This window comes from Schistocerca serialis, chromosome 2, assembly GCF_023864345.2.
Source record: "Schistocerca serialis cubense isolate TAMUIC-IGC-003099 chromosome 2, iqSchSeri2.2, whole genome shotgun sequence".
Taxonomy (NCBI): Eukaryota; Metazoa; Arthropoda; class Insecta; order Orthoptera; family Acrididae; genus Schistocerca; species Schistocerca serialis.
This window is the reverse complement of record NC_064639.1, coordinates 133730529-133743977: the sequence shown is the minus strand read 5'-3', so window position 1 is coordinate 133743977 and position 13449 is coordinate 133730529. Positions and strand designations below refer to the sequence as shown.

The window sequence follows — 13449 nt, the reverse complement described above, 5'->3', positions numbered from 1 at the left end:
GAAACAATGATTGTACCCAGGCATGCTCCTCTTCATCGGAAGCTAATCAACGACCACGAATGTCTCTCCAGGGCTCCAAACATATGAAAATCGCATGGGGAGAGATCTGGACTGTAGGAAGGATGTGTAAGGGCTTCCCAGTGAAACTTCTGCAGTGTAGTCAAAACAACGTTGGCAACATGTATGTGAACTGGTCAACGTTCCAGGGTATTTGGACATGACGGCGTGCTTCAATTTTGGCGGCGTGTCCTACTGTCCATGTTGACACATGGCATCATTATATTGCAGGTTAATGCCCGCACACAAGTGGCCAGGGTTGTTTCAACTACGCTGCAGAAGTGTTGCTGGGAAGTCCTTACTCACCCTCCATACGGTCCAGATCTTTCCCCATGCGATTTCTATATTTGTGGAGCCCAGAAAAAAAAATCGTCGCTGTCAATTTGCTTCAGACGAAGAGATGCACGCCTGGGTACAATCATGGTTCCGAAAGTAACTCAAAGATTTTCCCACGAGGTAGTGACCATCTTGTCTCACAGAGGAATAAATTTGTCAACAGTTACGACAATTACTTTTGAAATAGTAAACTTTTCACTTGCTTTTTTCTCTATACCTTGTTTTAATTTGACCGCCCCTTACATTTTCCCAACAGAAGACTAATGTTTCACTGTATCATAAGATCGCTTAAGATTTTAGGTAACTAAACTTAGTTTGCATTGCTGTCAAGTGTCCAGCAGTAAACTCTTTTCTGGACAACGATTTTCAGCTCCGAGATATCATGGATAAAGTGGTTTATCGTTGGAATGGTTTCATGGTTGAATCACACCATTCGTAATAGGCTCGTCTTCATGCCACACGTGATTATGATACGTCATTGAATTCAACTTCAGTTTTGGTTTAGGAAAAGTTATAAATGCCTATGCGTAGATAATTTGGGTGAATTTGTAGAACAATATGGTATTGCCTAATAGAATCCTGTTGTACGGCTAATCCAGAAAAGTGAGGACGTAGATGGCCTTCATTAACAACAAAAGTACATACATCGAAGTTACAGAATAATTCCACAGTGTATTCATAGGCGGTAGAATTTCATAAAATGAGAACTCCAGGTGCAGTAGTCTATTGCAATGAACAGCACGTACGTGTAAATAAGACAGAAAATGACATTAATCGATTAGGTTCGATGTCCCTTTTCTTTCTCTAACCTGTTCTCAAGAATCTAAAGTTGGCTGCACTGCTACATCAGATCACAAGGTTCGTCTGCAAGTAAGTGGATGTGCTATATTGTTCTGAAAGAAGGCGTTGACCTAAAAAGTGTATTGTTTGTTGTAATCAGTAATACAACAATCTGTTACTTTCAGCGAGGACAGCGCCTTGTCATTAACCATGGCAGACTCTACAATAAAATCCATTATTTCGTTACCAGACGAAAAAATTGGTAAGTTTCAAAAGTCAGTTTGGTGAGTACAGTACCGCTGATTTTTCGTCAGTTTATTCAGCTTTTGGAATTACTGGCAGCAGCTCTTATTGTGATTGATGAATAGAGCGTGTATCTCTAATAATCAAAATACTGTTGATTTCTTTCAAAATCTTAAATGTAAACAGTTTCATGTTTGTCTTTAAATCTTTTGTAGGATAGATTTATTTGCTATATATGACTGTATTTGCACTGCTGATCCAAAATCATCACTGTATTTTTGATGTGTTGTTTTTGCCTCTAAAGTATAGCGAAAAATCCAATACTTCAGAGTTCTTGAGTTGGAGAGAGACTAATCTTTTTGTAGAGTAGTAATATATGTGTGATAAATGACAATTTGCTGGTACTATTTAAGATACCATATAAATAAATCTAAGAAAAAATATTTGAAGGAGGCACGCTACGTCTGAGTAAAGTGAAGCCTGCCTAGGGTATTTATTAATGTGTGCCAAGCTGCCCAAACTTCGGATTTGTTTCTTTTCTATGTGAACTAAATATTTTTCCAAAGTGTGAAATTCTATCAGTAGTGGAAGACAGTCTCTAAAATCATTATTGTAAAATTGGAATACATTAGCTAACATTAGTGAGGATTCATTGACTAACAAGGTAACCCATAAAATAAACAGTGTAAGTGCAACAGCCAGTTTGCGTAGCTGTAATTTCAGGAAGTTGAATTTTTGTTCTACTTTGTTAGATTGCAATGTATTCTATACGAGCAGCCATTTCCAATGCCTTAAAGTAATCTGTAATATTTGGATTGTGTCATCAGCATGTCAGGTTGACGATACTCAAGTCACTAAATTTGAATTCATCATCCAGAATCTTTCCCTCATACAAACTACACACCAGCAAATACGTCTTTATGTGACAAAATTTATATCTATGTACTCATTCCAAGAGTGTTGTTGATCCTTGGTGTTTGTGCATGTTTCAAATGAATTGTGATCAGTGTCCAAGTATAGCATTGTTTCTCATTATCACTTAAATTTTGGGCTCAAGAGGAATGTGTGATGTGAGTTGTCATTTGGCCAGTGGTGTAATGTTAACAGTTGTTGTCACATCACCTTTTGGTGCATATATTCACAGTTTTGCTAGGTAGTAATAAACTAACATCAGTTGGCAAAGCCAACAGGTCTCAAATAAATAATAATAATAATAGAAATAAATAGATAGAGTTGACCCATTGACTTGTAGCTTAGCCAGAGGGATAGTTTAGGTTGAAAGATAACAATTTGGTTTTGAATTGGTGAAGCTAGTAAATGTGGTATTAAAAAATACCTTACCCTATTTGAAAAAATCGCCAATAACTTCATTTTATAGTTGCCATATTGAAATTTTGAGTTTTTTATACTCCAAAGTTAATAAATTACAATATCTGCTGTTCTCGGAAAATTGCTGCTCCAATAAGGAATCATCAGAAGTTAATTAAATGTAAGTCCTGGACAATGACCTTCAGTTGTACATAGAAATGGTGAAATGAAAAAGCCTAACAATAATATTATATTGTAAATATTCTGTACGTGGTAGAGTCATCACATTTTGCGTAAGAGCTTACACATGTTGTCGCTCAACTCAAACTGGTTTTGAATGTGTCATTAAGAGACATCATTTCAGTTAATTTATGTTGAAATATAGCACTGTAAGGGGTGCTGAATCAGTATCATGAACAAGGTTAACTGATTAAATTGCAAACATGGTCAGCAGACAATACAATAGCGGAAAAGACTATAAGATGAAGAGAAAATTAATATATACTGTGCAGAGAAATCCTGAAAAATGATGTCACATGTGAAATAGCATTTAATGGGTCCAGAAAAATCATTGTATAGAATCTTGATAAATAAGGAGCAATCGAAATGTTTCTATTTAAATGCCTTACACTCCAGAATCGATATGCCAGTAAAGTAAAAGTGCGCTGAGCATTAAGACAATTATCCCACACCCATTTGGTGAAACACTTGCCCTGCTGTATGAGGTAGTCACTAATTGCCTGCTGCACATTTTCATCCAACAGGAATTGTCAACCCTTGAAGGCCCCTGTAAGGAGCCAAAAGCATGGTATTCACTTGGGGAGAGATCAGGACTATAGGGCGGGTGCTCAAGTGTCCCCTACATGAGTTTAACTGTTGAGGCTGGCCTCCATGATCACTGGCATCTTCTGCCAAATTGTGACCAGTGTGGGTCTTGGCACACGTTCTTCATGCCGTGATAAATATCTATCGGTGTTTGTTCTTTGGCAGCCAAAATAAAAATAACAGCACATTGGACCTGTTGGGATGCATTTGATAATAACTTTGCCATGGTTCACATTTTCCATTTACCACACACACATCACAAAGACATGAATGCCACGCTTGCATGTCAGTGCTTATGTATCCGCTTCAGAGTAATGCTATGTTGCATATGTGCTGCAACAACTTCCTCAGTCATAATCTTTTTGATCACTCCTTATAGTTCATCTTGTATTTAGCCATGTCTATAGTGTAACTCAAAGTAAGGCTCATTTAAGAGACCATTTGTTTGCCAGTTGTCCCATACTGAAAAGCTCTAAGTTTCTTGAGTTCAATTTGGGTTTATGTCAGAACTATTCTGCTGAAAGGAATACTATTTGTGCACACAGTCTGGAACATAACACACTGGTGGGTGTCTGAAACAGACGGTGGAAAACAATTCCTGCCATAGTGCAACTGTCATCTTGTTTCGTAGTCTGTCTCTGGGTTTACAAACTCTGTTTCTCATCAGTGCACCTCGAGAGAGAGAGAGAGAGAGAGAGAGAGAGAGAGAGAGAGTGTGTGTGTGTGTGTGTGTGTGTGTGTGTGTGTGTGTGTGTGTCACTGTACCCCCCCCCCCCACACACACACACATACATTTATTTGTACAGTGCAATGGTGGGTACAATCATTTCTGTCAGATACGATTTTGACAGCCTACACTTCAGATATCTTATATATAACTTTTTGAGGATTACTCGAAGCCTACAGTACCACTTCCCTAACCCGCAGCCAAACTGTGACCTTTCAGTTTGACTGAGACATCAGGCTAAGCAACATATCAGTATCTCACCACAACAAAGATTTTGTACTCACATTTACTAGCTTCCCCACAACTTCACAACCATACTGTCACTTTCAGCCTAACTTAGACCTTGGGCTGCGCCACCAGTCTGTCACCACAACCTACAATTAAAAACAAAACAAAATAGTAATGTGGGCACTAAAAAGATATTTTCAGTGTCTTATTCTCTTTCTGTTACTGTGCACATATGACATTACATGTGACATACCATTACATTGTATGTCAGATCAGATGTCCAGTATTGGGCACTTCTTGGTGTATGTTCGCAATGAATGTTTGTTTAACCAACTGTCATGTTTGTATTGTTTTTGTTGGTGGTGGCAATAGATATGGGAGCTAGTGAACCTGGTTCTGTCTACTACTGTGGAGGAGAAGCAGTGGTGTCAGTGTGCTTAGTGATCAAGAACTATATGCTGACCATCTCTTACTGTTGCTGGCCAAATAGTGGCAGTGTAAATTTCTTAGGTTATCAGGGTTCAGATTAGCAACTTCTACTACAGAGATGTTATGGCATTAGTTACACTTGCAATTGTTCAGACTTCTTAATTTGGTTGTGTGGTACCTGTTCTCATTGTAGAGGCATGAACCTCTCCTATAAAACATTTACCACTGGCAGTTATGATATACACAGCTCAGCGTTCCCTTTCGCCAGTTTTATGAACCTATTAAGTAAGCTTTTGTCATTTCTCTTCATGTATTGCAGTTTTCACAAACAGTATGATACCTGAAACTTCCTGGTAGATTAAAACTGTGTGCCGGACTGAGACTCGAACTCGGGACGTTTGCCTAGTATCATAACTTTTGCTGACACTGTACATTAATGCAATATTTGAAGCTATTGTCGATATTTTCTCTTTAAATTTTTTTTCTGCCAGTTGCAAACATGTCATTTATACTGTACCAAATATTGTGTGTTAACTAGCTATGCCCAATTTGGGTAAAATTTCTTTTTTCCATGAAATCCTCCATCTTCTTCATTAGGAACCACTGACTTTCATGGCTGCTGTTGTGGCAACCATTTATATCCAGTAGGCAGCATGTGATTAGCGGTTGACGAACATTGTCATTACGTCATGCTACCAGTGATTTTGGTCATGTGTGTGCTGGTAGCTCAACAATGTTGCAGGAATGTAAACAATAAAGCACAGTTGTCTACCTCTTCTCAGCATATAGAACTTGCTTCCACACACAACAATAATAGCCTCTGACCCAGCTGAATTGTTCTCATGAATTCTGCTTCTACTTCTCCTCTAATAAGAGAATTCCAATAAACAGGAGGGTAATGCAAGACTTTCATGTCATCAAACATAATTCTGTGTTCATTTGTGAGCCTATGCTCAACAACTACTGATTACTCAAGTTCTCAATTTTCAATGTGCTTTGGTTGTTGCCCACTGCATTTGAAACTAGTTAGGCTAGGCTGACCACTGTAGTTACATTTACACTCACAGGACTCTTAGGAAGTCCAGGATGCCTTGAGACCATAACTGTCGTTAAGAAGGCTCAGCATCTCCCAAATCTTCCCTTCATTCACCTCCCCCACCACCTGCTCGCCTCCCCCACCCAGTACCTGCTCATCTCCCCCACCCACCACCTGCTTCTTCCTCCCCCCCACCACTCCTGCCCCCCCTCCCATCTGCCTGCTCACCCCATTTCCCTGCTCCGTCACATCTGCCCCCCCCCCCCCCCCCCGCCACGGTCTGCCCACTCCAACCTCTCACCCCTAACTACTCGCTCCCACCCCATCTACCCCTCCTGTACACTCGCTTTCAAAACCTCCATCCCCCTCCATTTGCTTTCTAAATGTCCCTCCACTTGCTCCCACCTCAATCTCCTCCACTCGATCCCACTTCACTTCATCCCCCAACCCTCGCTCCCACCCCACAGCACCTTCCACTCGCTCCCACCCCATAACCTCTCTCTCACCCCACAAACTGTCTCCATTCATGCCTCCACTCATTCACACCACACCTGTCACTTCCCCACAACCCCCCCCCCCCCCACTCACTCCCACCCCGCCACTCATTTCTCCCCCTCCATTTGCATCACTCTCCCTTCAATAACTTCCCCCATCCACTTACTTTCCAGCTTCTCCCAGTCGACTTACCTTCCCTTCCGACTCATCAGTATTTCCGTATAGCTAAATTACTGACCCTATATTTTGCCAAAGTATTGACTTCAAATAGTTATTACCCAGACTTTACACAACATCAGATTTTATAAGATTAGAGTCTTTTTGTCGTTTAATACCCAACATGTGGAGATGCCCCTTTCACTGACAGAAAATCCAACAGTGCACTAACACAGTGCAAAGGTGCTTCGCCATTTTAGTGGCTATAACAAACAAAGTTTTCTGGTTATATTTAGCAAGATTCGATAGGAAGGAGTTTTTCCCTCTCAATGAACAGAAAGTACAATTTTACCAATATTGAAACTTGACAGGAAGAGTCTGTATCTTCAGATACAGGCCAGTCACTTTGACAACTGTCTGCAAACTCGTGGACTGCATAGTTAATCACAGGTTCTGCTGGTAACTGGAATCGTGAAATTTGCTTTCTCCATTTCAGTGCTCCTCACCTTTTACAAGGTCTATTAAAAAAATTCCATAACTTTGTCCACAAACAGGGTTTTCAACTTTGTTTAGCATCAATTACTATTTTTCGCACCATGCAAATTTCTTTTGTAACTCATTTTGAAATTTCTTATTTTTATCTTTGATTACTTTTCTAGGAGGAAAATTGCAGCATTGTCTGCAAACAATGTAAGAGGGCTGCTCAGGTTTTGTCCCGAGCCATTTATATACATGAAGGACACCAGATGACCTATAACACTTCCATGGGGAACCCCAGACATTACTTTGGTTTCACTATATGATGAACTGTGACCTTTGACAGGAAATCATGAATGCAGTCACTCAACAGACATGAAATTCCATAGACACGTAATCGATTTAGAAGCTGCTTGGTGAGGAACAGTGTCAGAAGCCTTCTGGAAATCTAGAAATAGGGAATCAGCTTGGGCTCCCCTGTTTGACAGCATTCATTACTTCTTGTGAATAAAGAGTGGTATGGAAATGTATGACCAATGTCGCAGGCAACAGAATGTGAATGATAAAAACCTTCACCAAAAGTGGAGGGTGTCACTTCAGATGTCTTGAAGAGAGGCTGTATTCTTGTGTTGCACCCATATTGGTCACATTTACCCTGCACAGAGCAGGATGCTATGGCAAGAGAATCCTTTCCACTGCACCTACGAAATGAACCTAACACAGCGTAGAGGAATGTCCAGATTCACTTGACACACAAATTTCAAACTGCCCTTGGCACAGATCCTGATTGAGAGTGCAGTGAATGCAAACTGTACTTTAACCTTCCTATGGAAAAGTGGATATTGCCACAATTTAAAACCACTTATCAGCATATGTAATAGGTGCAGGGAGGGAATACCCTCTGCCAAGATTTTGCCCTTGGGGCTCTTTACCCAGCTGTATCCCTGCATCTCTCCATAATGAAATCCACTTTTATTGGTCCTTATCGTGTTCCAGAACAACTTTTATGAGTACACGTTGCCCACTGCTCTTGTTTTCACCTGCCAGTGCATTGCAGCTTTTTTTGTGCCTTTGTCAGTTCACTGTACTCGTCATGTCATTTCATGTGACTGGTCAAGTACATAAAAAAAGGGAAAGACAGCCACTCATCTATAAAGGATGAAAGTGTGGGGGCACAGGGACATGTAACAGGAAACATCGTTCACACTAGCTTTCAAGCTCTTGCTCTTTTTCTGGTGAAAATACACACACTCGTGCACGCAGCCACACAGACGCTCAAATCAGCACTCCTGTGGTCATGGCAAGACTTCATCTATTAAGAGGGTACGGATACTAACTACCACACTGTTGAGTAGCTTAAAAACTCCAGTAGTCACAGCATCAAATTACTGGGCAGAATTGGAACTTTACCAGCTTATGTTAGGAACACTGTCACTAATGAAGTATTCTCTCTTGGGTAACAAGGAACCTTACTTGCTCTATAACTTATCATTCCATTTACTGCTGTTAGAGCGAGGTGTCAGTTATTGCACATGACAGTCCTGTCTTTTGAAAAATCATAATTCCACTGTGAGTCCATCTTGTTTCATTCTGTAGTATCTCTAGATGCTACAGTGGCTCTTGAACTTGACAATAAAAAGGTATATTTTGTAATAGGTATGAGGTTTGTTCAAAAAATTCCAGAACATTCGTAATATTGCACCAATGGTGTGTTGGAGCAGAATGCAGTTGGCATTCCTGCACATGCCTTTGTTTAATGTGTAACTGCCGGAAGTTTCACTGGTGTATGTCTGTAGAGTACAATGTGTTGTCACACAGTTAGCAAATTTTGAGATGGCAGAGTAAGAGGAGCAATGTGTCTGCATTAAATTTTGTGCGAAACTCAAGGAAACCTCTACATAGACACACCAAATGACGCAGGAGTCCTACAGTGATGAGTGCTTAAGCTGTACTTGGTGTTATAAATGGTTCACACAGTTTAAAAATTGTGGAACGGAAGTTAAAGATGACCCTTGTTCAGGATGCCCTTCAACGTCTACTGACGTCTGGAACATCAATGAAATTGTGCATGCTAATCGATGAAGACTGACTATCCAAAAGTTTGCAGAAGAATGTAGAATTTCAGTTGAATGATGTCATGAAATCGTGACACAGCATCTTGGAAGAATCTGTTGCCGACAAGTCTGTCCCATGGCTGATGAATCAAGACCAGAAATACCTTTGCCTTGCAATCTGTGAAGAGCTTTTGGGTTACGCAGATGAGTAAGAGAATAACTGGTGATGGCAGGTGTCACTACGAATATAATATTGAGACCAAGGCTCAATCTTCGCAATGGTTCAGGAAAGGTTATCCAAAACCAAAAAAGCTCGTCAGGTCAGGTCAAATGTCAAAGCCTTGCTGTCTGTTTTTTTTGTCTTTGAAGGATTAGTTTATCATGAATTCATACCACAAAGACAAACTATTAGTCAGTGGTAGTATCCGGACGTGTTGCAATGCCTACGAGAAAATGTGAGAAGGAAACAGCCGGTAACAGCCTGAAATGTGGTGACACAATTCGTGGCTCTTGCATCACGATAACGTACCTGCACATTCATCCCGTTTGGTGCACAAAAAACGAAATAACTCTGCTGCCTCATCCTCCGTACTCTCTAGCCCTGGCCACTGCAGACTTTTTTCGAAAAGCTATAAACCCCATTGAAAGGACGAAGATTTGTAAAAATCGACGAGATATCCAGCAGGAGGCATACCAAGACTGCTTCTGAAAGTGAAAACAGCATTGGCAACGGTGTATCAATTGTGGAGGAGAGTATTTCGAAGGAGACCATGCACAATAAGTGAAAGGAAAACGTAGAAAAATTTTGTGGAGAAAGTTCTGGGATTTTTAGAACAAACCTCGTATTTGCAAGAAAGGGGGGAGGGTTGATGTGAATGCAACTTGAGTAGTATATAATTAGCAACACAGACACTTCTTGAAGAATCACCACTAGTCAGAAAGATATTCTGTAGAAATATTGGACATTCAAGAACATTTTACTTCATTAGTTGCCTGAAAGATGTAATTGCTGAATTAATTGTGTCATTGGTTGTGCTATATGTTTTCTTTCTGTTGGTGATGTCTACCACTTATTAACTTGAAAATGTGTTTTGCATTACTTTGTGCATCATACTTGCCATACCATGAAACGGTTAGTTGCTACTCACCATGTAGTGGAGATGCTGACTTGCAGATAGGCACAATAAAAAGACTGTCAAAAAGTGAGCTTTTGGCCAACAAGACCTTTATCGGAAATAGACAAAAAAAAAAAAACCACATACGCGCACGCGAATGCAACTCGGACACACGTGACCACGGTCTCTGGCTGCTGAGATCAGACTGCGAACAGCACTGCATGATGAGAGGAGCAACTTGGTTGTGTGGGTACTTGCCATACTGTCAATATTCATATTTTCAAGCTTTCTTTAATGTTGTATTCAGATTAAACCAAACTATTATCCAGAAAGCATTGATAGCACTGTACCAGTTTTACTTTCTGTCCCTGTTATTTCCATCAATCATGTTCTACTATCTTCCCCCAGATCCTCTTTGATTTACTATGAATTGTTTTTGACAATCTTCAAATGTGATAACAGTTAGTGTAAATGACAGTAAGTGGTATGTGCGCTGCCCTAAGTTGGCAGTGCATCACCCAGAAGCTAATATTAAGTGTGTTATTAACTAGTTGTTGAATAATACAATCTGTCAGCATATTTATGTTACTTTAATTACAGATATGCTTGCTGCCACAAGTGTACTCCAGCAACAGGCTACAGAAATTAGAAATCAGCGTGTGAATTGGCAGTCATACCTACAGTGAGTTCAAGTAACATAAAATATTGTCAATGCTAGTAATTTAATGGGTATCATGATGATGATGCATTTTTTTAGGATAACTAAGAATTCACAGTTAATATTATTGATATTAGTGAGAATGCCTGTTTCCTATTCTAAATTACAAATTAATAAATATTCATAATGAAGTTTATTTTAAAAGGCACTGGATGGAAAACTTGATTTGATCTGGCAAAAATGTAGAAACGTGTACGGATTTTCAAATTTGTTATTCATTTTGAACTACATACACTGTGTTCATTGGTAGTAACTGGCACTCATCTCAGATGGTTATAATTAAAGTGCTGCTATTCACGGAGCTCCAATGTGGACTGTAATTATCGTATAGCAATGAAACTTAGTAAATATGCTAATGCTATAATGCAGAATCTATAAGCATTGAAAAAAATAGTTCAAATTTTTGCCACCAGGTGCAAATCTGGTACAATACACTGTTCGTATTATGATATGACATCCACACTGTCATATGACAAGCTATATTGTGAGTGAACAGTTTGGTTATCGAGAAGAGAGAGCATGTGCTGTTAGTGAAACTGTTTTATATGAATGGCAGCAATTACAGTGCTGCATTAAGATAGTGTCGCTAACTGAAAGGTCTGACAGGAGAAGCTCAAACTCATTAAATGGCTTGAAGATAATGAAATCCGAAAATATGGTGTGGCACCAGGAAGAGGCGGGCGACCAATCCCAGAGGAAGTTATTGACGAGGTTGCTGTTGCTGTGACTGACTATGTGATATGTGCCCTGGGTGCTCATGCAGTGTCGCAAGAATTGTCCGTCCCATGGTCAACATTATGGGAAGTTTCCCAGTTACATGCTACCAGTACAAGATGCAGACACTGTAGTAACTGAAACCTCAAGGTCTACAGCAATGCCCTGAATTTGCTCTTGAGTTTTTGGGATGGATCAGTGTTGATGACTTGTGACTGGACAATATTGTGTGGTGTGATAGGCACATTTTACACTACAAGGTGCAATGAATACATGGAAATGCTGAATTCGGGGTATTGTTAAACTGTATGTTATGCACGAAGTACCAGTGCACTCAATTTATGTGACTGTGTACGTGGATTCTCAAGTATCTTTATTCTCTGTCTGTTGCTCTTTGAAGAGAATACGCCCAGATGGCCTGTCAGGTGTACCGAGACATCTGCTTGTTCCCAAGACCACATCATACAGCATGTAATTCGTTCTTTGGAAGAGTGCAACTGTGTGGAAACCACTGTTTCCATGCGCGATAGGGCAACATCTCATGTCGCTCGCACAGTGAAAGATCTGCTTAATACCACTTTATGTGAATGTGTTATCTCCAAAGGTTTTCCATATGCATGGCCTGCAAGATCACCCGATATTAATCCATGTGACTTTTGGCTCTGGATATATCTAAAATAATGCACTTACCAGGGATACATTAGATCTCTACTAATTCTGAAGGCCAGTATATAGGAATATGTTGCTCAGTTTCCACTGGAACTGCTGTGAACAACTGTAGATCATTGTTTTACAGATGCAGCAACTTGTCGAGGTCTCCTGTGCTCATATTGAACAAATTGTGTGTGCGGTGTTTAATAATAAAATCAACATTATACATTTCTCACTTGTTTGAGGGACCGATGACCTAGCAGTCTGCCACCCCCAACCCCCCCCCCCCCCCCTTTTCCGTTTTAAACCAACCAATCACTTGGACATTTCCTGTCCATGTAACATTCCTTATCCATTTCCATTACACATGGAAACATTTCTATGTGTATTCCTTGGGTTCACTGTTCCATATTTGCAAGTTGTGCCCAAAACTGGAATTAAATAATTTCCAGTGTAAAGTGGTTCTGCGTTAATGCATTGAAATATACAGAATGAGTCACTAACAATTGCCACTGAAAATAACTCCGAAAGTATGATAGGAGTTGAAAAGTTTGTGGGGCAAAAGTTGCATGGGACAACGGTGGCCATAATATGACATTGGTTTTTTGTTGCTAGGTGGGGTCGCTTCAGAGATATGAAGGTCAACTTTGTTTTTTTAAAATGGGATGCTATAGTTCGATACTTATTTTCTGATAGTGGCTATCGAGACAAATCCAATGACGTGTAACAGTAGGGTCTTTGAAAATCACAAAGGTGGATGAACGTCTGTTTACAGAAGGTGTTTGAAGTGACAACCATTGGTATCAATGCAGTGCTGCAATCTTCTTATCATGGATTGAGTGGTATTCCTTATCACATCGGCACTTATCGAAGCACTTGGTCTGACAATTCCCTCTCGCATATCTTCAGGTGTAGTTGGAACATCTTTATAAACAATGTCTTTTTACGAAGCCCCACAAGAAAAAATCCAGAGGCGTCAACTCTGGTGAACGAACTGGCCACGACACCTCTCCTCAGCGTCCAACCCAATGATTTGAGAATTGTCTCTGCAATTCATTTCTAGCCATCAGCGAAAAATGTGCCGGACACCCATCGTGTTG

General features: G+C 40.1%; 1 protein-coding gene across 2 annotated transcripts in view; it reads left to right on the top strand.

The window, feature by feature from the left end:
• The first annotated feature begins 1253 nt into the window (after nt 1-1253).
• LOC126456841 (V-type proton ATPase subunit H) overlaps nt 1254-13449 on the top strand; it is a 71842-nt gene continuing 59646 nt past the window's right edge. For both annotated transcript variants that reach the window (XM_050092654.1, XM_050092653.1), the window contains exons 1-2: nt 1254-1435; nt 10867-10948. In XM_050092654.1, coding sequence (XP_049948611.1) covers nt 1384-1435; nt 10867-10948 — 134 coding nt within the window. In that variant the 5' untranslated portion in view covers nt 1254-1383. The remainder of the gene's footprint in view (nt 1436-10866; nt 10949-13449) is intronic.